The sequence below is a fragment of the Catharus ustulatus genome, chromosome 3, assembly GCF_009819885.2.
Source record: "Catharus ustulatus isolate bCatUst1 chromosome 3, bCatUst1.pri.v2, whole genome shotgun sequence".
Classification (NCBI taxonomy): Eukaryota; Metazoa; Chordata; class Aves; order Passeriformes; family Turdidae; genus Catharus; species Catharus ustulatus.
In genome coordinates, this window is record NC_046223.1 from 14733069 (window position 1) to 14759606 (window position 26538).

At 35.9% G+C, this 26538-nt stretch overlaps 1 protein-coding gene across 24 annotated transcripts in view; it reads left to right on the forward strand.

Moving 5' to 3' along the window:
* Positions 1–26538, forward strand: part of NRXN1 (neurexin 1) — a 682314-nt gene that overhangs the window by 78677 nt on the left and 577099 nt on the right. For 12 of the 24 annotated variants that reach the window (XM_033055067.2, XM_033055066.1, XM_033055068.1 and 9 more), the window contains exons 3-5: positions 71–88; positions 4677–4706; positions 5518–5529. The exons of 5 other annotated variants lie outside the window; for them this stretch is intronic. In XM_033055067.2, the coding sequence (XP_032910958.1) occupies positions 71–88; positions 4677–4706; positions 5518–5529 (60 nt within the window). The remainder of the gene's footprint in view (positions 1–70; positions 89–4676; positions 4707–5517; positions 5530–26538) is intronic. 7 more of the 24 variants (XM_033055069.1, XM_033055076.1, XM_033055080.1 and 4 more) reach the window with 3 other exon arrangements.

Here is a 26538-nt window from a genome sequence, read left to right on the forward strand (position 1 = left end):
GCAAGTTCCAGTCTGCATGCTGCTTAATGAATGTTTTCCTTTTCTCTCCTTCCCTGTTATGTGCTTACAGAAGACAACTATGTGGAAGGTGGGTGCTTTCTACCTTATTTTCCTAAGCTCTTGTTTTCCCCCTCTATTCAGTGGGGTTTTTTTTCCTTCTGCTTAATGTTATAAAAGTACGCATATCATTCAGTACGGTAAGTTGTATTTTTTCCCCCATATAGGCATACAAGTTTATTAAATAGATGTGTTTTATTTTTTCATACAGAACACAAGCAAGGCTCCTTGGCCTTATGCTGTAATTCCAGAATATCCCCACTGAAACAACAGGATTTGTACTCATGTGACCAATACCATATCCAAAATCTTTCTGGAGATTTCCAGGACTGATTTCTTCTCATGTTCTGTATGAAAAACACTTCAAGAAACTATTTGTCTCATCATTGTGGAGCCTAAATCCTCCCAATAAGATAGTAATGCATGTTAAATTCCCATCTTTTAATTGCTTAGGAAAATGGAAAGCATTTTTCTCTTTAATACCACAAACCTTGCTTACTCTAATACCCTTTACAACGCAAAGCATTAGGAAAAAAGTTTTTCTGTCTAACTTTCCAGCATACTGTACTTGCCTTTTGGACATTGTGAAAGAAGCAGCATGTGATTTTAATAATTATGTTGGTATGTAATTAAGTCCCTTTAAAGAAAGTATGGCATAGGGCAGTGGAAACTAAGGCACAATGCCATCTATCCTGAATATTGGTAAGTAAGTCTATTAGCTGGTAAAATATGCAAATATATGATAGTTTTAAAGTCTTTTTGCTTATAAGCCAAAAACTGCAGATGTTTTTTTATGTACAAATGTCTTTAAAAGTCTCTCTGGTGTGAATCTTTGCATACTGGATAAACAATCATTTATTTGAAAAAAATTAGTTCACCTATCTAAACTGAAAAATTGCTTTTATTTTACTTAATTACAATATTTTAAAAGTTATTTCAAAAGCAAGGACTTTGTAAACTAACTCATATGCATAGTGATTGTCCTGGAATGACTCTGACCCAGGATGCTCATGTGAGCCACTCTGGGGCCTGAATTCATTCAGATTTCAACTCACCATGGGCCACTGCCTGCCTGTTCAGGGGTGATTTTCTCAAGAAGACTTGAAGCACTAGTGCTTCATTTCTCTATGCTGCTGTATTCAAAGGTGAAGACAGGTGCTCAGATTTAGCACATAGATGATGCTCTGCAAATTCATTAATATAAATGTTTTCCCAAGGAGAAGGAAAATTCAAACAATTCTGGTGCTGTACTTGTGGGCACATGTCAATAAAATTTCATTTCCACTGTGAGATAAAAATGTAGTCAGCAACACTGGGATAGAAATTCTTACTGAAAAACATAAAAGCCTAGAAATAACTACCTAATCTTATATTTGATCTGTGCATAAAACTCTTGCTGGTGTCAACATGAGTCTCAGAATTTGAATTAGGAGCAGTATAACTAGATAAGGAGGTTCAATTGCATTTCACATATTCATTTATGCACGGCAATACAAGGTAAAACCTGGATAGCAGTTAATCCAGACTTCACCTGAACCTAATTCTTAAAACTGCAACCTTGAATTTATTCCAACATAGGTCTGAATACTTAGGCATACATTAAAGTTACAAAGCATGAATTTAAAATATTTAAAAAATTTAAGCATAGAATTGTGTATCCAAAGCACATCTGAGTTAAATTTTTTCATCTTTGATCTCTGTGATATCTGAGCATCTCTATAAATTCGATGACTTAAGCAAACAGAAGTATGTAATATTCAATTTTGTGTATACTGCTGGTAAAAAAGGCTACTGTTTATTCATTTTGCTGAAGTTGCACTACACTTTAATACCTTCACTGCAGGTTTATCATGTTTAAATTTTTTTTTGGCTTGTGCTCTGCATGGGACTCACACACCAAATTATGACAATGTCCTATCTTCATATCCCTTTCCACTATCCCACCCTGTGCTCCTTAGCTGTCTCCTCTCAGAACCAAGCTCAGGAGAAAGTTGGAGTGGATTGCAAATGAGGGCTTCCTTCTAAACCTTGTATTCCTAATTCATAAAGAAATTGGTGCACAAATGAGTATTTTCAATGTATGGGATTTCTGTGCGTGGCTATTTAAGGATAAAATTTCCCAGCTCTATTATTCTTCCCAGGTCTTTCATTTTGCAAATCAAGCAGTGATTGCTATCATGGCAGATTTAGCTGTATCATTTTAAACCCTTCTGTGGAATGAACAGGTGCAGTACTAGTAATTCTTCACTCTTCAATAGCCTTCATCCACAGACTGCAAAAATATAAAATAAGGTAAGTATCATCATGTGCCTTTGGCAAGGAAGTGTAGGTGACCTTACTGCTTGCAAATAAAGTAACACAGAGAGTGAAACAAAACACAGTGTCTTGGTAGCTGTTTTGTTTGAGCAGTGTATGTATTTTACAATCACTTGACTGTTTTTTTTCATCAAACATCACTGTAAGTGACTCTTACAATTAAAATGCGTAGTTTTTTTGATGTTTTTCAGAGGTAGTTCTTCTGTTTACATTTTTTTTTTCCCAAATTATTTAAGAGTCATCTATTTGGAGCTGACCAATTTTACAATTTTAACAAAAAATAGTAGCTATCAAGCAGAGATAATCTGAAGCTAGATTTTTGTTTAGGTTTGTATGGCTATGAAGTTCAGATATGAACTTCAAATATGAGATCACCTTCCTTGCATTCTCCTGGGAGACAGGACAGTGATTTGTTTCATACCTTCTCTAAGAGCTGAATGATCTCACATAAGGTAGTGGCTGAAAAGTGACTGTCTCATTAAAGAAAGCGACATTGCAATGTCCAACTGGTTTCAATTTCCCTTTATCCAATACAATTAAGGTCAAGTCAAAAGTTTGAGATTTCTTGCTATAGTTGCCAACACCAAAAGTTAAGACCCAAACGACAAGTTAATCAATCACAAGAAGAGACTGATACTTCCAAAACGCCAAGTGGCTGTGGATCCAAGCAAGGACACTCAGGACTAAAAGAATGAATTTAAAATATCACCTGTTTTTTATACTCTGTCTATTCAGTCAGCCTCTCTTGCAGCAACATTTATAGAGAAGGAACAACCCTGAAAACATTTCTATTCTCTTTCACAAGCTGCAAACTGCCAGTGCAACTGTGTGAGGCTTCCCAAGCAATGCTGATGCAGGCATCCCTTCAGGATCACAGTCAGCTTTCATTTACATTGCTGTGAGCCCCAGGTAATCCCACCAGCTGCAGAGCTCTGTTTGGAAACAGAATTTATTGCACAAGAGATGAGGCACATCAGGCCCTTCAGTTTAGCTACACATCTAAAACTGGTGACATTAAAAAGCAATAATTCAAGAAAACCATTCTTAGTCTACTTGGAACATCACTTGAGATTTGGAACTGATAAGAGACAAATCATTTAGACTGATTGCAGTCGGGAGTATCTTCTTTGAACTACCCCCAAGTAGCATGAGTCATTTGTGCACCTAATTTTCTTTGTGAATTAGAAATCACAGAAACTCTCTAGGAAGTCTGCTTTCCAATAAAGAGAAGGATATTTTATTGCTCACCTTCTTTGTGTGAATTAATTTCAATTAATTGCAATTAAGAAAATAATATATGGCTTTTGGAGAAGAGGCGCACATTTAATATATGAACAACCATTAACTGCTGAAATGGATCCTAAAACAGCTAAATTCAACAAGAATAAGCCTGTTTTTTAAATCAGACATAAAAACCTTCATATATCTAAGAAAAATATTCTTCCAACATCACATTATATTCAGTGAGATTTAAGTATCATTTAATTATCATGAATTTTAAAAGTTGCATTTTTTTTTTCTTGAAGAGAAATTTGGCTCTGGATAAGTGATTGTCATTATGGACATCTGATTTGAAATGTCACTAGACCTATTCTGGTGTGATGGGATTTCATCTCACAGTATAAATAAAAAGCAAAATCTATTTCTCACAAATTTATGAAGTAGTTGCAGAAGCTGACACTTAAATTTTCTTTATTGCTATGTATTTTGTATTGCATATGTAATGATTTGCCTTCTCTGAAACAAATTCATTCTACTGTCACATTTCACACAAATAAGGAGACATTCTTTGCATTATCATTTCAATGTAATGAAGAAATTTTATTTGATTACCTGAAATGCTCATTTTTATGAGGGGAAAAAGACCAGACCCAGCCCATTTTTCAGGTTTAAACTTCTCCAGGGTTTAAGCATTATTTCACATGTGGAGGACAGGAAGTCCTCTCAGCAAAGCATTCAAAGCAATAATAATAATAATAGTCAAAATGTGATAAAGACAGATGAATTATTAAAGGAATTGGTTGGATTTGAAAGCACTGTATTATTTTCTGTCATTGCAAGTACTGCACAAAAAAAAAAAAAAATACACAATAAAACAGCACCCAGTGTTTGAATTGCAGTTCTGTTACTCGTAGCCCAAAGCATTCCAACCAGTGGTTGAAAAATGCTCTTTGATTTCTCTCTGTGATACAGACATCTTATAGGAAACAGATGCCTGTCACAAAACATTTTTGTCAGTGTGACAACACCACCTTCCCGTGCTCCCTTGTTCATCGCTGACTGTGCTCTTGTTTCCCTTCAAGGTCTGGCGCACCTGATGATGGGCGACCAAGGTATGGGCTCTGTTCCTTTTCCACTCTGCTTTCATTGTTTCTTCTTGTTCTGTAGCTGCTTTGAATCCATCGCAGCAACCGATGGGCAAATGCTTGAAAGCTGTCTTTGGCTGCAAAGAAACACATGGTTTTAGTCACATCTTTTTCTTATTTCATTTTTTGTTTTTTGGGTTTTTTTTTGTTTGCTTCGTAATCTTTTGTCCTTCGTGCCTCCTCAACTCCCCCTTTTACAATACAAAAACTAAAAAGAGGTGAGAGAAGAAAGAAAATTGTTAAGAAAATTTCATGTATTTATCAGAAAATACAATTATGGGTGATCCTATAAAAGATAAACAAAGTGCAAGACCACTCTTCAGATAGCTCCTTAAAGGTGATGCTGCTCTTGTAACATTGTACACATTGAAGAGTCCATTTGCATTTATGCATGGCTGATTGGATATGTGCAGAAAGCACCTGCTCCTGGCTTCTGGAATGCTGAGAGTACAGTTTTGCTACCTAACAAAACCAGTGATTTTTTTCCTCCTAACTTTTGTCCATGTTACATTTGTGGCAGTTTTTCTTTTCTAAGCATGGGTTCTTTTTGTTTTTCTCTGCATGTACATGATTGGGAAGAAATAAACTAAATCCCTAATATGACACTGATTGCATCTCCATTTGTCTTCAGACACTTAGCTTATACTTTGTCTCTTCATGTTCAGATACTATTGCATTTACATGTACTCATGACTCTTACTGTTGTTTCTCTCCTCTTCTTTATTCTCTTTTTGTCTGGAAATGCTTTCTTCATGGAACCATTTCACCAAATCCATAGGTAAAAGTAAAGGTATTACATGATTTTCTTTATTTTTAATACCATCAATATACTTTACCAAGTATACTTTAATGTATGTATAAATAATGCAAGTAAATGTAAAATTTTTGCACTGATAACATGAGGTAGGTATATTCTTACAGTAAATATTTCATGGATATCAAGGTAAGGAGAATTATACTAAAGTACAGGCTGACCATTTTCTAAGTTCCTTTCCTGGTTTTGTGAGAAATGTAAAGCTTTGGCAGTGATAAAAGAGGCTGCAGCAATAGGAAGTGTTCAGGATGAAATAACAGCCACATCTTGAGGTATGCCTTTTTCTCTTCTCAAAGAACTGTAGTCTAAACCACCAGACACAGAAAAAAAAAATGTGATGTTTTTCAGTCAAGACTCTCTGGAGATAATGTGTGCAGGGTCATTCCACAGCTTGATGTATGTTCTACTTGGGAATAGCACTAACTTTAGCTAGTCTTTGCCCTGAGAGTTTCCTATTAAATTAATCACTTGGAGCATATCTGAGATAAGAATTGGACAAAGGAATGAGGAAGAATAAAAGCCAAAGACAAGTGTGGGGATTCCTTCAGATTTTTTTTTTAATTCTTTTTGTTTCTTTATGTAAAGAATGTTGGCTGTGTTTACTTCCCTTCTCCCTGAGGAAACAGTGCAAAAGGGGCAAGATTTTTTTCCTGTACAAATAAACATCAGGTTTTGCTACAAGGACACTTGTTCATAGGCATTGTGTAAATATATTTTTATGGTAAGAAGCTGGTCATTGAAAGCCATTTAATCTCTGTCAAAAATGTTGAATAATACAGTTCTAGTCATCTTAAGCATTTGTCAGGGGGTGCCTATTCTTTGTACAAATCAGAAATACAGTCTACATGGTCGTACTTTCCTACGTAGTTAAATTAGAAACAAACTTACAGGTTTGTTGGGGTCTTGGCTGAATGAGTGTTGTTCAGGTGATGCAAAGACATGTAGTGTCTGTAGTGTCCCACTCCTCTTCATACCAGACCACCTGGAAAGACTCTGTACCTGTATAGGTGGGATACCATTTAAAGGGTTCTGGAGCTCTAAGTCTTCTTACTTAGGAAAAGTTTTAAGTACGGAAAACAAGCTGATTTCTTTGTTTTATCGGATCATTTTGTTTTGTTTGCTGATCCTTTGGTTTATTAATGGTACCTAGTATGCATGATTTCCTTATTTATTATTACTAGTGTCTTATTCCTAATCAGTAGATATCCTGGCTGCAGATACCTTAAAATGATATTTTTTTATTAACTGAACCTTGACATTATAGATAACTTTTATTAATAAAGCAGAATTATTTTTCTAGATTGTTCTGTACACAGAATAAATTATGTAGTATGTACAACACCAAAGGGATTTTTTTGTGTGAAATTATTAAGATTTAAATATTATGAATATATATTATGGATAGTAGCTGATATGGAGAGCAGATTTTTAGCAAAACAGATTTTTTTCCAAGTATTTTGCCACATTTAGACTTTTATATTTTTATTTTTAAATGTTTAATGACTATATTTTTTAAAAAAATTACCTGTGTATATATTACCTACATTTAATGTTCAATAATGTGCCGTGTAACACAATTTAAACACCACTCACCAATCATTTAATCATTTGACTACATTTTTCCTTTCCTATTTTGATTTTCAGTAGATTTATCCTGTTAATATAGAAATAATCATTACTCTGTTTTGAGAATCACAATACTTCTGCACATATAATGGTGTACAATTATTCAAATTGATGGAAAGGGTTTGTATGTGTACCAACTCCAGTTGCTTGTAACAGAAAATATCCCTCAATGTTGAACCATGTCCTCAACCAGCAGAAAACAACCTCATTTTGTTGACTATCGTGAAACTTTACTAATATCAACTATTGAAACATGTGGCCTTGAAACAGTTGTGATGAGACACATTTGTAACTCATGACAATATAAAAAAATTAGGAGGGTGATGGAAATGAATTAAGGGAAAAAAGAGGAAACACCTCTGTTATAAGTTCCATTAACAATGTAAGGACCTGGTGTTTACAGAGGAAGGAGAGAGGAGGCAGCGTCTCCAGCTGGACAAGTAATACTAAGTTCAGTACCACCTCACAATGACCCTGATGTTTGTCATTTAGTAGTAAATCTAAATTGGGATACTCTGCAAAATCTCCCCGCAAACTACTCCTAGTAGGTGCTGTGCATAATTCTAGGAAGATTTGCAGTCTTTTAGTTACACTGGCATTTGTTTATTTTCTGACAAGCACCATATGTTCAGAAATATTAAGGAATTTCTTTTTCATCCTCTGGAAATAATCTACCTGTATAGAACTTTAGCAGCAGGGGCTTATGATGAAAATGCATAGGCAAGGTAAGGTTTGTAAATGGTGTTTATGTTTTTATTAGACCTCTTGAAAATGCTACTCAGAGCAATTGTTTGAATTCAAAGCAAACCTTAAATCTGCTGCTCAAAACATGCAGATTTTTTTGCCCCAAACAAATTTTTTATACCGTAATTCTCTTAAGCCTATACATATTTTAACCTATAGTTTATTTATATGTAATTATCATACTTTTGACTATATATTACTCATTCCGTACCTACATACTATGTTCATGCTCATGTTCTATTATTTTGGAGATTATGTACAGCTTTAAACTATAGTTGAGTCACTCAGGTTCGTAAAAAGCTATTAAATGCTAGCTAGCTCAGCAATAAGTGTTTCTACCAAAAGATTGATAGTGCAACTGTAATTTATTGTATTAGATTGCAGGCTTTTGATGTGCTGGTATTTGCTATACTGTGTGTAAATGCTGAAGAAAGACTTCAGAATGGCAATTTACGTATATGTCAACATCCTTGACAAAGGAGGACAAGTTTTTTATTGCACATGCTATCAGACAATATCTGTAACAACAAAGTGACACCACAAATTTTAAAATTATCAATCACACAATTCATTTGACTGGAAAAATAGAGCACTGAAAAATAAAAGCAGTTTAAATAAAACCTTAAACAATCATGAGCATAAAAGTGGTGTGTTATAGCTAAGTAATTACGTAGTGCTTGTGTCATGCGATACAAATCTCCCCTTGTGCCAGTAATCTCCCCTAACAACAAACTGTGTAGAATTTGGTCATTAACCTTCCTGAAAACACAAGTTCATCTTACTGTAATGACTTTCAGTTTTGCTCTGGTTTCGAAGAACTGAAATGGTTTGTGCTTCTCGCACTCTCTGATCTTGTGCAGACTGTTGAAACGCCTGTTCTCTCCGCACCTGCTTTTATGTGTGCTGCTTCAGAGTGGGCCTGAGGGACCCCCGTAGCCCAGCCTTCCCTTAACCATCCCCCAACAGCCCAGAAACCCAGTACATACTTTGGTACAGCCCTGGACTCAAGCTCAGCTCCTTCTTTTTGGCTCAGTGCCCTGTTGACATGGATGCAGTTTCATGCCTTCTCAACCACAGTTGCCTTTTGCCTGGCAAAACACGGATGGAGGGCATTCCTGACTCTCTGGACTTGTTCACATAGTTATATATCCTAGGTGATAGCAGATGGTTGGAAAGACTCCCTGCTAGAACAGAAATGAGGTAATTTAGGGGTTTGACACACAAAGGGGTTGCCAAGGCTGGGTAGCTGAAATTGTTTCTAGGTGACCTTACAGGGGAAGAATGGATAACTTTAGCTTCCCCAGTCAATCTTGTAGTTGCTTCTACTGATAAAAAGAACAAATCAACAAGGTTTAAAAATTTAACTTCCATTTTAAAAGTTCCAAACATTTTGAAAGTCTTGGAAAATTTACAAAGTAATGAGCATAAGAATTTAAAAAATATTCTTTATAATACTATCATTCTTTTTAATGAGCATTACATTTTTTAATAAATTAATGAACTTTAAATATAAAGCTCCTCAAATTACTCCAAAGAGCAGTAGCTACACATCATGTCTTCTCTATAATGACTTATTTTTTTCTAAAGAATCTCATAAGTGTAGTTAAATGGAGGCTGCTGTTCACCAAAACTATTATAACTAAGTTTTTGCATGTAATGCATACCCCCATGCCTATAAATATATGTTCCAGTAAATATTTGTACTATCCTTATATTTGTATTGTCAATATGTTCAAATTTTGGTTGAATATCATAATGAAATATACACTACATGTTTATTGTGATGCATTGAAGCAAGTAATTTCCTTGCACTTCAGTGGGTGATACCCTGCAACCCTGGAATATTGACATTTAAAACTGCAGATTCAAATTTATGTTGACATATGATCAATCAATTAATGATCCCCAAGGAGAAAAAAAATTGCAGCAGAATATGGCTGCTGAAGAAGTTTTCTATCTGAAGCACATGGCTCGGAAGAAACCAACCAACACCAGGAATAGAAATGCAAATTCTTCGTTGAGACACACATACCCAAAATTCTGTCTGAGATGGCTAATTCCTCATCAGAAGTATGAAAAGAAATTGTAAGGACCTGCCACAAATATCAAGAAAACTTTCTGACAAAAGGGGAACACACTTATTTTTAAAATAAAATCACCGCATGGTAATGTCTAATCCACATCAAGAGTTCTAATGCCTTACCACCACAAAAATAAAAAATATTACCATGTACTGAACCATTCTGATGTCACTCAAAATTACCGTGTAGCATGTGTGTGTTTTTCAAAGACTTCCTATGGATTCAGAGGAAAAACAAAAGATGTGTAACAAGCATAACTCTGAAGCATTTAATGTAAAAAAATGTTATATTTGCAAATGTGTAGATTTCTGCTGGATCTGGTAAACAATGCAGTGGCGATAGTACTGGCTTCCTCATCAGAAGGCTCCACTTTGAGCATAGGTTTATCCAGAAGATGGGTATGCTGACAGAGAGCCTTTCAAAATAATATTAAAGCTCTTTCAAGATGAAGGATGTGCATTTCAGGACAAAAAGTGTGAGGGGATTTATTGAGGATGGAAAATGGTTAAGTTGTCACTCTGAAGAGGTTAAAAAAAAAAGCAAAAACAGCAATAAAGAAATAGGAAAACTTAGCATTTCTTCCTTAAAGCAAGCTTTTCTTTTGGGGTGTGTGTAAATGAACATAGAAAATGATAAATTAATGCAGTAGCCTGTATATTTTTTGCACATTGATATTCCATGAGAGTTTTATACACAGACATTTCCAATGAAACAGGTATTTGAAGGAGGTGTATTCCTTGGATATTGGAATATCTTTCAACCTCCTTGTGAGTCAAATACATCAGCAGAGTGACACTAAAGATTTAAATTTCACCCTAAGATTGCACTGTATCTTCCTAGGATAAAATTCAGTCTGAACAACTAAACAAATGACCCCAGAAGAATCTAATTTGTATTATTTCAGTGAAAATCAAAAGTAATTGGAAATTATTGTACACCTCATAACCAAAGTCTTAGCTGATTTTAACATTAATCCAATCAATCACACTCAGTGGACTTTCACCAGCTAAGTGGAAAGAAATTAGAGCCCCAAGGAAGAGTATTTTCAAACATCTCTAAGATTTGTCTATATGCAGGATTACAAAATTCTGGACTAAAATCTTTATCACAGTTCCTAAAGAAGCTAAATCTAATGAAAGTGAAGAAGGCTTAAGAAGACCACTCTAAAATTGTACTGGTATAACTGAAAATGGAGATTATACTTTTTAAATGCACATTATAATTATAATTTTTTTACCAAGAAGAACTCCCTGCAAAGGAATTGAAAAATATTTAAATAGTCAGGTCAGAATTGATTGTTCTTGTAAAAATAAGAATGCTGCATACAAATTTTTTAACCTACTCTTTACAGGAATTTTCTTTGGTGGTAATAACATGCTAAAGTACTTAGAAACTACGGAAATTTGAGTTATCAAATTGTCTCTAAACTCTTTTAATTAAACAATATAATATACACTGATACTACTAATATACCTCTTTCCTGATTTTCAAAGACTTCTATAACCCTGATGTTCTTCATTGCTGGAAGGTAGCTTTCTATATTTCCTTCAGGGTCTCCTTAGAGCAATTAAGCAGAACAGTGAAATCATGCAATGAACTGGGAAGTTCACAAGCATAAAGGTGGATTCTCATAGGAAATAAGTACGTAGCATAGATTGCAGACTTTGCTATGAAATTCTGCCCTCATCATTCTTTTAATGGTTTTCATAGATACCAACCTGTTGTTCAGATATGGTTTTTTTCAGACTTGGGAGGAACCAAAAGTAACTGAATCTTTTTATTGAATGAATTTTTTTCTAGTAAAAGGAGTCCTTTCTTTCTCATTAAATCTATATTCAGGGTGTGTTTTTTTATTTTTTTTTTTTCATTTAAAGGCAAGTTTTGTAATTTGCTGCTATGATTTAGAGGTTCTGGTAGAGTTTATTTCCCCCCCCCCACCCCTGCTCAAAGGAGACATTCGTTCTTTGAGGAAAGAATACCTCTGGACTGATTCACTGGCAACTAATAAAGCTGCATAAAGCAACCTTGCATAACAAGAGGCTACCATAGAACACCTGGTACTGCTGGCATCATAGCATTGGTATCAGTGGCTTCTTCTTTGGGGGTGGGAGGAAATAAAAGGAGCTGGGTCTAATTCCTTTCATCTGCCTTTGTGTATTCTTCAGAGGGAAGTCTGCCTGGAAAGCAAAATTCAGCATTAAGTGAGTATAAATCTGGAAAATTTTCACTGGGGTTACTCTTAGCTAACAGGTCTGTGCTGAATTCCATATCATGAGCCATGGTTATTCCATTTTCAGGAGTATCCACCCAAAGGAAAGGAAGCTAAATGTTTTTCAGTGACCATTAATACTTTGCTTATGAAGCACCTTTTAGCTGAAAAAAAACTGAGAGGCTCCTGATGACAGCTGCATTGGCACTTACATGACCCAACTCCCCACCAACAGTAACATCTCTCTCTAGGACTAGAAGTCAGGAAGAATTTTCTTGATTTCCTACTTCAATGAACCTGAGTGTCTCTGTTAGGAAGAACCCGAATTGTATCAAAAGGTGCCAGATAAGTGCTTTTGATCTCAGAAAAAGGGCATGGAAGGCCTTTTGCTAGTAATACAAGCTGGTCTTTTGATTTTTCAGTTAATGGCCATGCTTAACCATTTGTACTTACAAGGTACATTTAGTATTTCCACAAGTCTATAAGAAATTATTTTAAAAACCCCACCAAAGTCACTTACGTGGAAATCACTGTTGAAAACTATGTTTGCAAGTTGTGATCTTACTATTGAAGCTGTGCAAAAAAAACATAAATTATTTTTAAAGCTAAATTCCTGTTAGACAATGCTATTTGCACTATCAATGGGCATTTATTTAATTGGATATTTGATATTATTTTTATTAACTGCAGCTACTGACTAGTTGTTATGTCATTTTCAATTTTAGAAGAGTCATTTGGCTTTAGTTATACTGAACTGTAGCAGTACTTTATGTTTTACATCATCACAAAAGTGATGGGAGATTTCAAAGGGTTGTATTTTAATTTAATCCTCCGTTACTCGAACACACTTACATCACTGGGGTACAAGTAGTGAACTGGTGCTTTCATTTCATCCAAATGCTTCTGAAAACCATAAATTTTGTAGTTATCCCTCTAAGTTCTTAAGTTTTTCTATCATTATGCACCTTCAAACACAAAAAAATGCAGCTGTGACTGTCAGTCATGCACTGATATTTTTTAATGTCCTTAGCAGATTTTTTTTTGTCTCTGTACTTCTCTGCAGTGAATTATTCAAATAAGAATACTGTCCATGATTGTGACTGTGTTGTAATACTGGAAGAAAATTTGCCTTTCAGAAAAGAATAATGTAAAAGTATCTAAGTGAAGATTGGACCAACAAAGCTAGATTTGGAAATTAGTAATTCTGTATGATTCTCATGCAGCATATTTATTTCTATAGAACTTTTTATACATCCTATATGAGGCAGGAAAATATCTATGACAAATCTATATTCTGAGCATTGCAGAAAGCTACCTGTGTCCCCCTGTTAGTCTACTGCTACATACTTCCCCAGAGCAAAGGGGCTGTTCAGGATGCTATGAAGATGATAAATTCCTGTATTTTTTTTTTTTTTTTATTATTGGGAAGCACTGAATACATGGAGTAAAATGCAGTAAGTAATTCACAACTCTAAAGGACAAATTCCTCAACAATTTAAATTAACAATACACATTTACCATAGATGCATGGAGCTGTATTCAGGATGTTAGTCACATTAGCAAGTAAATAGAACCTGCTATACTTCATCACTTTACCTCTCAGAAATGGCTCTATCTCAGATTTTATAGTGCTTTACATAATGACAAGTATGTAATAAAAATTACTCATGTGTCATTATGTGTCATTTACTCTATCTTCCAGGAAAACACATGCATTTGATATTTATCTAATGTTCTAAAATAGCTGATAGAATTACACCTTGCTAACAAGATTATTCATTTTGGTTATCCCTGAAATAAATAGGATTGTTAAAGAAACAGGTTTTTGAGAGTTCTGCATTTATCAAGCTCTTATAAAAGCAAAATGAAAGTTTAATTAATATTTTCCTTTTCAAAACACCTAAAAGATCTGTTTATCAGCCTTATAGCTTTTAATAAGTACATATAACTTAGAAATGTACATATAAATAGGTCATGCTAATTATCCACCTTGGGAGGCAAGAATGTGCCTATATTCCTCTACCTAGTTGTCATACTCTTGAGACACAAGGCAGAAGAGCAGGCTTCAGAAATCTAAAAATACATTTACTAGGTTCTTAGCCATTAAACTGCTTAAACAGGAGGTCTCTCATGTACTAGCTGAGAGCCTGTAATTTGTATTATGCAGGAAATGAGACTAGATAATCAAAAACAGCCTTTGTGGCCTTGAAGCCTATGAATCACACAGAACAGAAAAAATTACTGTGGTAACATGTAAGAAAATGTCAGATATTAAAAGAGTCACATAGTTTTGCTTTATTAGTGACACTTTTATCATGTTTCTTGTGTAGATGGAATTGTGTGTTAATGAGCTCCCACAAGTCGAGCCCTTATGGTTGAACTGGAAAAACCATTCAAAGCATTCCCTTAAGCCAGGATGTAACATGAAAACTGAAACACCTTAATGGGAAAACCTCAAACATACATGGAAGTGTGAATCAAAGGGAGGTTGATCTCACTCAAACTTCAATATTTTGCTGTGGTTATTTATTTTGAATACTTTGAATTGAATACAGCAGTTAAGCTCATATTCAGGAGCATTATACTATTCAGTCTTTTTATTCTGTACTGGTTCTCATAACGCATTTGCAACAGGTTTTGGAGGTCTTCAAGTTATACTGTAAGAAATGAACTTACCTTGTCATACAGTGACTGCTACACCAGATAAACCCTGGGCAAAATGTTGTGGATTATTTGTGCAGCAAAGATGGAGCTGTTCGTATCTGCCATTTCATACAGGGAAAAAATGCTTATACAAAGCTGGCAATTAAAGGAGGAATAGAAATTGTGATCTAATCTAGGAAATGTTATGAACTGGAGGGTGACACAGTCCCATAAGAGTACTCTGAATTAGAGAGAAGAAAGATTCAAACATTTAAGACCCAGAGTCTTTTAATTTAAAGACTGAAATCAGTGTTCTAATATTTAGTTTCTCTTTGAACCCCACAATTCAAATTCATATTCACTGACAGTCAAGTAGTCTTCTTTATTTGCACTATGCTTACATGAAAGGAGAGGATGGAATCATAGGCTTCTTTATTGAAGGACTTATTATTCTACATCAGAATTATTTTTATTCATGAAGACTTCAAACATTTTCTTAATGTTCAGTTTCACTGTAGTCAAGAGAAGATCCTGTTATTTGCTAAAATGGGACTATGTCATTTCTCCCAGAACATATGAAAAAATTAAGGAGTTATTTAATTCAATGGGATTAGGATATTTCTCGTTTAAAAAAATTCCAAACCTTTCCCTGGTAATACATGTCTACTATCAGGGAGGAGGAGGAAAGCCAATTTTTGAGGTATATCTTCTATGCTTCATTAGTGGTGTTCAGTTACACACCTTGCAGAATTAACAGCCTCTGGTTTATTAACATTTTATTGTTTGATAATTTATTAATACTGTGGAGCAAATATTTGTACAAGCAGCTGAATATGGGTCACTGGGAAAAATGAAAAATCATATTCACTTGGATGGAGAAAAAGGTCTCTCCAACAATTCTTCCCTTATTCTTTTATGCAGTAATTATTAATAGATATTATGGAAGCATCTCTATGTGTAGCTAAGAGGAGACCTCTCTTCTAGAACATCTGTCCTTGTTTTCTAATCTAATCTGTGTCCATAATGAAACTGGTACTTATACAGCCATCAGTGAACTTACTCTGTGGGGAAAAGCCATAGAGATGGAGGATAAGGCATTCTGATTCAGATTGAGATGTGGGATTCAGATAAGGAAAAGATGAATGCTATTTTCCCACATCTTTGGATTGTGTTCAAGCCATAGTGGTGTGTTACAGAGGAACAGGCTTTGAACACATGGCAAATCCATGCCCCAGGTTCCTTCTGTGCTGCTGCACAGTGGGTGTGGGCACTTCAGAAATCCTCTGAGCAGCTTCCTTCTTGGTCATCCTTCAGAACTGACGGCATCCGGTATTCTCAGAGAATTAATTTCTGGGGAGTGTTTGAGAACAGGGCATATTAAAATGTCACGACGACGATGCTCTCATATATTTGAAGGTTGATACAGAGGAATTGACAGCAAAAAGCAAACAAAACATAAAAAATCCGTTCAAAAAACAACCCTAGACCCTCCAGCAGTTATAATTAGAACATTTTGTGTAATTTATATTGGATTATAATATTCAAATTCACAAAAATGAATACATGGGAGGAAAGCACCACACAATCTCTTTCTCCTTTACATTTACAATGTATTTTATTTTTTGTTTTAATCTTGTGTTGTGTCTGTTTACAAGAGACATTGTTTAGCAGGAGAACTGATAAAGTCCTGATGCATTTGTGGTTGCACAGTGTCTTTCATTATGCTGAAGGACTGAGGAAAACCTAATTGGCAGTTAAAGCATGAACTTTCTCTACCTCAAAATATGGTTCTCAATTCCTAATTTGCCTGTGGTGCATCTGCTGACAGTTTTAGCAGATGTTTGAGTATCAGTAAAGTGTGGTCATGACAGTTGATGTCATCAGGCATGTTATTTGAAAAAAAAAAAAATCTTTCCAGTACTCCAGAATATCTGACTCAAAATCCAGATTAATTTGCTTTTAGTAACTCTACATGGAACACCTCTGACTGCTTCAGTGTTTGAGCTTATTGTAGAGGGTTTGTCTGTAAACAGATACTAAGAATGAAACCAATTAGACATTAATGCCAGTCTGGGATGGTTTGGGAAGAAAAATTGATCAGCAGTAACAGAGAGCAAGAAAGAAAGAGAAGAAACTTTGAATGTTGTTGAGAGGTGTGTATTTCTTTTAAAAAGCTGTGCAATTTGCTTTTGGGCTGTTTTTCTTCTGCTTTGTTTTGGTTTTGGGGTTGTTTTTTTGGGTTTTGTTGTTTGTTGTTTTGGGTTTTTTTTTAAACTGAGTAATAAACAGGGTTTCTGTGGTGTAAGAACAAAGCCACTGCATGTGTGGAGACCAATGAAATACTAATTGGATTACCGGTGCGCTTAATTATCGTGTACTGAAGGTGTTCAGTTTTCCTGTGATCAAGGCAGTAGTGCAAATATGGACTGCAAGAAAGGGTTTTTTGTTCTTATGCTGAGTGAAAAGCTCAGAGAATAAAAAAAGGTGAGTAAAGCTGACAAGAACTTTACGAAAACTTTATGCATCTCTTGTCTCTCCTTTATTCCTGAAGGACAGTGTTTTTCCTTATCGTGTGAATATTTAGCATTCTTTTGTGAAGTACTTTGCTAATTAAATACCTGTAGCACCTCTGAGATGTTTGCAGCATGGGAGGAAAACGACTTCTGGCACAAGGTAGAGCAGCCTGTTCTGGGTTATTGTATTCAAAACTTTTCCCTGAAAAACTAAGATGTTAAGTAGAAAACTGTGTGGGGAAACTTCAGTGTCCTGACATTTAAACCTACTTCTAGAAAGATTTGAAAACTGCCTGTGTTTGTGAAATCTCAAAGAAGGCAGGAAGGTTCTGAAGAACCATAGAAGTACAGGCATAAAATATTTTATTTTTCTAGTCTTTTCTCCTACTCACTGTGTCTCCCTGTTGCTAGGAGAAAAATAAGGTAGCTGCTCCCAAATTTTTGAGATACCATACTATTTCCTGCCAGGTGTTTTCTCCTAGGATCAACTGATCCAATACTCAGTAGGACCCAAAAAAAAATCTTTAATAAAGCCAAACACTCATCCACGTTTTTGTTTTTTTTTCCTTATATTCCAAGGGTTAGGAAAGGGGGAAGTTTAGAAGAATGGGAAGGTGAAAGAGCTGTTGCTGTGGGAATAGATCGCAATTTAGAAGTGGAAAACCCAGACATGGGAATCCTTGGTCCTGGCTTGGCTTGTGAGTGTATAGAGAAAACTGCCTGAGACCTAGAAGATGTGCCTTGTTCAAACTCTCTGGTTGTTAATTTAGTCTTTAAAAAGAAGAACCCTGCTCATGCATTTCTGTCACTTTTGATGTGTGATCAGAATTCAACAATGCTACATTTCTGTCAAAGGCTCTTCAACTCCAACGCTTCCATATCTTCAATTTTCCTAATTGATTTTATAAAAAAAATACTTAATATTAAGTTCATGACAGCATTTTTCAAGAGAGAAAGGCTTCCTTCAACCATTCTCCTCTCCTCATTTTTAATTCCTGTCTCTGAAGGTAATATTAAATATTTAGGCTATAGACTTGATTTGATCATTACCTGTGCATCAGCAAAGAATCTTTGCAAATACAGTGAATTCAAAAGAGCTGTATGTACTTTAGCATGGATGATTTAGATGAATTGAGGAGAAGGGTATTATGAAGTAGGTGTATATCAAGAGGAAGGTTAATGAAGACAAAACCCCAAGACCTCTAGGTCTTAGGCAGAGGTCTATAGTATTTGCCTAACCAGATTAGGTCCAGGGGCAAAACTAAGCAGCAGAGTGCTCTCACACAATCAAGGAGGTAAAAGTGGTGGCAAAAGAAGGAAGAAATAAGTAAAAGAAGGCATAAGAGAACAGAAAGAATTTTGCCACTGAAATCAGCAAGTGGAAATAGTCAAACCAACATTTATTTTATAACTTTTTTACTAATGACATGTAAATAGATCTTCTGTCCATTTCCACTAAAATTTCTATTATGTGTTGTTTAGCTAAGCCTTAAAAAAGATAAATAGATTAAATAACCTCTGGTTCTCCAAACGTGAGTATTTAGTTATAGCTTTCTAAAAGTAGGAAAAATGCTTATCTCTTACATGTGCTATTAGGTATTCTAAATGCCTATTCCATAAACACATTATTATTCTGGTTTAAAAGGTCTGGAAGCAAAAATGCTTCAAGTCTAATATGAAATATAAATATATAAGAAAATAGAGTGAGGAGAATCAAATAGGTAGAATATATTATTATTTAGTAATGTGCTTGAAAATGGTGCCCAAACATTTGTGTTTGCCCTAAAGAAATGTGTTGAATTTTTTATATCTAAACATGGAAAAATGAAGGAAGCCCCAAAGCCCTCACTATTTCTTAATTTTAAAAAAAAATGAGGTAATAATATACATTACATACATTACACTACATATACATAACAGACATTACATACTCAGTCATTACTTATATGCATTAAAATGCCAAATAATCTGAAACAAAAGTAGTACTTTTTCAGAACTACTAAGGTTTTTTTGATAAATCTGGGAAAGATATCTATATAAAGTGACTCTAGAGCATGCTGAATGCATTTAAAATTTATCAGCAAACTCCCTTTAGTTATCAAGCTTGAAAACATTTATCCTATTCATTATTGACATCTCCCAGAATTCTTTCCATGGTTTTGTGCAAATAGCTTGTCAGCTTTTGGCAAATAGAGGTGATTTTCAGTAACACTTTTCAGATACTTCAAATTGAATTATACATCCAGAGACAGTCAATCTTTCTTACCATTAATTTTGCAGGAAAAAAAATTCTTTCATATTGAAGGCCTGCTCTACAAAGGGGACCTAAGACTTGAAATGCTAACAGAGATCTAACCAAGGGGCTGGAGAAATCCTGCCCACCAGAATGCACAACCCTTGCCTCAGCACACTGGCTTGTTCTGCAGTAGAAGGGGGAAATATGAAGTGCCTTTGGGTACTGTGGGAATTTTAGTACTGTGGAAGTGAAAACTGTGAGGTTGCTGAGTAAAGGTTGTGAGATGCTTAAACAGTGCTTATGAAAATCTACATTAGGAATTTGCATGCATCTCAGTTTTGGCATTCCAACTTGAACACGCTAAGAGGGCACACCCATGTCCACACTATTTGATTACAGTAATTTCACGAATACAAGCCGCACTGTTTTGACCAAAATTTTGCTCCCATACCGGGAATGCAGCTAATATTCAGGTGCGGCCAATATGTGAATAATTTTCTGACATTTTCAACCCTGGGAGTGCAAACCAAGTCAGTGCAAACTGCAAAGTCGAGCTCCTGCCAGTAAAACCCTGCATTTACGCGGTTGTTACAAATTGTTACTCTGTTGCGCGGCGGGTGGAGCTGCTCTGTGCAGGCAGCACAGGGGGTGGGGAAGGTGGGGCAGCTCTCTCTGCTTGGCCCCGCGGCTCGGAGGAGGCAGGGGCTCTCTCCTGCTTGGCCCCGCGGCTCGGGGGAAGGCGGGGCAGCTCTCTCTGCTTGGCCCCGCGGCTCGGAGGAGGCAGGGGCTCTCTCCTGCTTGGCCCCGCTGCTCGGGGGGCTCCCGTCCCTGCGTGCCGCCGCCACAGGAGCAGGCAGGCTACATCCCCGGCTCCCATGGCCACCGCAGGTGCCGGTGGGCTCTGTGCCCCCCCTGCCACCGCGGCGCAGCGCCGGGCCGGGGTGACCGAGCCCAGCGGTGGCAGCGGCCGGCCCCGAGCGGTCCTGCCGAGTGGCAGCGCCGAGCTGGGCCACCCAGCCCTGTCGGCAGCCCCAAGCCCTGTTGGCCCAAGCTGAGCCAGTAAACCCCGCCCTGCCGCAGTTCTGTTACTAATTGGCAACTTTGTTGCACGCGGGTCCTCACTGCGAACAACAGAGCGGCTTACACTCGGGTGCGGCTTATTTATGGACAATAAACAAAATGTTTGCCAACACCCGGCGATGCGGCTTATACTCAGTGCGGCTTGTATTCGTGAATTTACTGGAGTCTGCAAATATTAGGCAGGGTCTTCATTAGGCCTTTGGCCTCTATTTTCATACCTGTTGAGGGTCTGGGAAGAAGGTCTAAACAGATGAAGATTACAGCATTATGTGGAATCTTTGCATCACACCTAATCCCAAAGCTGGGAATAAGGCTCAACTGCAGCCTGGAGTCTTCCTTAAGCATGGAGAGCAGAGTCCTTCCGTGAAACAGGTTGATCCAGCACAGACAGCAGAATCACCAGCGTGGTGCAGTCTCACATGCATCGATCTTTTATTGCTACTGACTAAGACACACAGAAAAGATTTAAGGTTTTGGTTACCCTAGACTATGTGGGACCTAAAATGATTGCCTTTCCAGAACTTGCAGGTTCAGGTCTCATCTGCTGTTATTAAAGTCAGTGGAAGTGTGAAAGTTGTGATTCTATCCAATGCATTTATCTTGGCGTATCATCTTGTAATGAAGTCTGAGGTTCCTTTTTAGCTGTCAAATGCACCCTTCTGCAAATGGTAGGTGAGTTTCTAGATTTACAGATCAAACTTCCTTAAAAACAAGAGTTAGTTTACAAGGTAGAATTCAGGGAAAATGCCTTACAAATCCATTGAGAATTTGCATAGGAATTATATTATCAAACGTCAGCCGATAACTATTTTTTGTATGATAATTATAGCACTTGTGAAATTATGTCATTGTCTTGTTTTCAGTTGTCTTAGAGCAAAAATGCACATACATGTGTGTAATGGTGGTCAACAGCTGGACAATTATCTTAGAGGTCTTTTCCAACCTGAACAATTCAATAGTTTTTCAATGGGTTTTATGTCTCAAGGACAAAGATTGCAAACCCAATATTTTTCTTCACAATTTTACTTCTTTGAAATCATCTGTGGAAGTTCTACTGTTCTGTGTTTTCTTTGGAGGGAAGGACAAACAACTTGATGCCCTATAACCATGTCTTACTGTCCAGCTGCAGGAAGTGCTCCCACTCTGATAAGTAATGTTTCAACCTGCAAGCATGGTAGAGGATGAAATTTAATAGGGTTATTAAATTTAATGCTTTATTAAATCTGGAGCCAGATTTTTCTGTAGCTAGTACCAGTTGCCAAGCAGGACAAGCCTAAAGTCCAAGAGGGTGGGGCTGGAAGTGCAGAAGATATAGCCAGTGTGTTCAAGCAGTGAAAGAGACTGTCAAATATGGACCACTAATTTCAAAAGGCAGCTTTTTGCTAAGGAGTCCTCAATAGGCAGAAGATGCTGAAGACCACTAGAGGTGAATTGCTCTGTAGTGAATTCCAGAGCAACTGGCAGAGCAGTTTTGTGGTGCAGATATGTGACTGGTGGTTTCTTCACAGTGAGAAAAGTTTTCGTAGTCCATCCCTTGGTATTAACATCTAATTGCTCTAAACATGTAAGAGAGTAGACAGTGGTATTATTTACTGTAAAGGAATTGGATATAACTCTAGAAAAACCAATATTCTGCCATGAAACAAGCTACTAATTTGCTTATGTGGTAAATTGAGAGTGCTACTCTTACAATTGAATTACTCGTAGGAAAATGGAAAAAAGGCCCAACTGCTCACCTTCATGCAGCCCACATATATTATTGGCAGGCTGATGTGGTAGGAATTTGTTTTGTGTTCAGAATTATAGTAATGAAAAAGGTCGTCAATATAGCTAATATTGATTAATATGGCTGTTTTTGGTTTTTTTTTTTCTTACTGTACTGCTTTGCCCTGATCCATCTCTCTTGTACATTCCAATTCTCTGCTTCTAAGAGATGAAAACACGCATCCTTCAATCTATGTCTTGAAGTAGTCAATAGCTGCTGCAGAAACTATGGAAGTCTTTAAGACTTTAAACTATGGCAGATTATGTTGTTAAAATACACTTTAATTTGTATAATTTATAAAAGTGTAGGGAGCTAAAATGTTTATAATAAATGGATATATTATTTATTATAAGTGTGAAAAAGCAGTAGATTGAATAGTACAAAAATCAGTCACTAATTTTGTGTTGATATAAATTTTTTTTTGAAGATTTTAATTTAATTAATCAATTTAAAATTATATTACTCAGACACATCAAAACTTTAAGTATATTGATTTTTTTTCTCTCTCTCTCTGAGCTTTTATGGAATAAACTTAACTCTATTTTTAATCAAGAATTTGGCTGTGAACTTGTTTATTAGTTAAGCTCTGTAAGAGCAATATACCATCCTTACTGAAGTCTATGGCAAAATTGTTCTTGACTAAAATGAGATTTTCAGTTCAGCCTTTCTGTTTTTGATGATTTAAAGTCATACATCTTATAGAATTTTAAAGAGTGATTCTAAACTTTCTCTATTTTTTTTTCATATAGGGAATATATAGGAAGGAAATTACCATTTAACACTCAGCTATTTGCACAAGCATGCAGAAACTACCCCAGTCACAAAAATAGACTAGGTCATAAATTAATGCCAGAGAATAAATTAGATGATATTGTGAAGATATCAAGTTCAGGAGGTGTTATAAATAATTTCTTAATCAAAGCTGGTAAGAAGTTAGTGTTAATTATTGTATTAAAATTAGAACACAGATGAGAATACAATACTGCATTATTTAAGATGCTGTTTTAATATGAGCAATACAGAGGAAAAATTGCTTTCAGAGCTAGGAATATGCTGTAGTTAAAATTGCTCAGACTCATCTGACCCTTGATTCTGTTTTTCATCATGTTCTTTTACTGAAAAAAGTTGTAGTCAATCAAATATGACTGTTGTATGATGCAAGGAAAAACATAGATGAGCTAAGTACGTTTTAAACCTTATTCTGGTTTTGGTTGCTGTAAACTATAAACCTCTAACTATTACACTTCATATGAATAATCCTTGTTTTTAAAGAGACATTATTTTTATGAGAAGAAATATGTAGTTTTGGTGTCTGAATAGTTTGTCTTAAGGCATAGGAATAACAAAATATGCTTTGGGGCTTGCAATCTAAAGCCAAGTTGCTATATTTGACATTTATCTGCTCCCCATTCAATTTTGCTCTGGGGGAGGACCAGCAACTATTTGATTAATTTACAACAGCTTCAATATGAAATCCTAGTCACGGCATTATGATGGCAGATCAGCAGCAATACCCCTTTCAAGGTCCTGTCTTTGAAAGGCTGGAAGGCTCTGGATATCACTTAAAAATTTTTGTAATGTTATTTTTCTCTACATTCTGTTGAAGATTTTTTTTTCCATTGCTCATAATCGCATTGAGGAATGAGGTCTTAACCGCACATTTATAAAACTCTATGTTCATGTGAGCAATTGGGGAGCAAGAAAAGGGCAAAAAAACCAGTGGGTATATTTTATGAAAACTTATGCTGTTTCATAAATTCTACTATCAGCAGTTCAGCTGCTGTCGAATTTTGGGCCACCTCAGAGGTACTAATGAAAAATGATGTAGCTTCAAATGTCCCATTACCCCATCAAAGGATTAATGGGAAACAATGCTTCTTGAGGAAGGTTCTTCACTGCAGCAGAGTCACACAAAGTGGTGCCAGGGAGCCTATTTGCCAACTGTGTGCAATGCAGGGCTTTCTTTCGTGCTGGGGTAAGTCCCAGACATCTGGCTAACCTGTGTTAATAGTCTCTCTTCTGTCATCAGGCTCCTGTGAAAAGGTGTAAGAAAGCTGTAAAAGTGCTGTCTTGTCCTTATGACACATGTCATAGCATTTGTATCTTTTTTTTTTTCTTCCCTTATGAGTTCACTTGGAATTCAAAAAGCACTTACATGAGAAGATGGTTCTGCAAATAATCCTAACTTTAATTCCTATCTTTATCAAGACGGCTATTCTATACTTATTTGAAAAAGCACATTTATGCCTTCTCTTGTTGAATTATTCTCAAAACCTTGGTTAGTTCTGAAGAATATGAATTGTAGTGTTGACATACAAAGACATTTGCTTTAGAGACGTGATTGTTAGTCACACCAACCTACAAACAAAACCTTTGAAGCCAAGCTGCATCTGGGCATATATTTCTTTTACTGACTCCATGCCTGAGTTCATGTGTTTATACCCCAATAAGGAAAAAAAAAAGTTAATTTTATGGTGCAATTTCATGAGAAGAAGGCTACTTGTGAACTTTCTTTATATTTACTGAGCCAATATCATGCATGTTCTGACATCCTAAGGTCATTTAAAATATCTTTCTCAAGATTTATTTAAAAAAAAGGGGGGGCAAACATTAGGAAAACTAAGACCTCATCACACTATTTGCAAGTTTATGATTCATTACAGTTTGCATACTTTAGTGTAATTACATTCTAAATTTTCCTTTGTATGAGTTTTCACAGTAAGAATGACATTTGGGGAAAAAGGAAAAAAGATAGCTGCCATCCTCTGTGCACTAAATCTGTTTTAATCCTTTTTCTTTCTTTCTTCTCCCTGTGTGGTTCACAGACATGAGAAAAAGATATTGATTTTAGCAAGAAATCAATAGACTGAGACATTCACAATTAGACATTCTGCAAAAAATAACTTGAATCAAATTAACCTGGATCACCTGCTGCAGTTTTGCCAGGTAACCTTGCTCTCAAGCAGGTTTTAAGTATAATAAATTATATTCATGTGGTTAAAAGCAGTGCCTTGTGAATTGTTAAAGATATACTTACTAAGTTACACTGTAATCCCCTTTGTAATCACCCGTTAGTATATCTTTTATGCTTTGAGATTACAGGGTTTTATTTCAAAAAAATGGTGGTCATACTGTTTTTATTACTTTTACTTCTAAAGGTCATGTTTCAGTTGTCAAAAATAAGCACAGATCTTGGTATTAATATTTTAAAACACAATGTCGGCAAGCCCATATTGTTACTCTCCCCATGGTAATTTATGGTTGGGGAGCTTTACTGATTAAACCCTTCATTTTAATTTTCAACATTTGCATTTGAAAGGTAGCTCCTTTGACTGGTAATAAATGAAGCATTGGTTATATTTAATAACTCCTATGCATTGTGGTGTCACAGCAGACCCACAAGATCCTACATGCTGTCACATTTAGGATGATAGATTTTATAAAACTGCATTGCATAGAGATGAACCCTTTTGTGCTACCTTGCAAGGTTGCCATGGTGACAGAGCTTCATGGGAATTTCACTTTGCTGGTAATGTTAGATACTGAACCCAAAGCTGCTTCTTTAGATTGTTCTTAAATCTCACTTTTAATACGATATCATTTTATAGAGGCTTATAGTTCATCTTTTGTATCTTTATTTTCTCAGAAATATCTCTTATAATGCTGCCATAGGTAAAGTACTAAACATTGACTTAGCACATGATGAGCAGAGCAGACACTTGAAAGATTTTGGGGTTTTATGTTCCATGCCATTGCTCCATTTTATAAATATTTTGGGTATGTTTTGCAATTCCACACTTTTCTCTGAACTATAAAAAGAAAGATCTCAGACCTCTAGCTACAGAGATATCTCTATCATGGGAAAACATTGCAGATAATACGCTGTAGACCGATGAATCCTAAAAAAAGAAAGATATTTTTTAAAATTATTTTGTTAGCAAAATGAATTTAAATCTTCTATATATGGAAAATGGTTACAAAATTGTTTTTAGGTGTGCAAATAAAGCCACTTTTTTTTGTGCTGTTAGTGTGCATTTCCCTGTAACAGGTGATGTATTTTTATCATCCAGTGTGCATAAGAAATCATG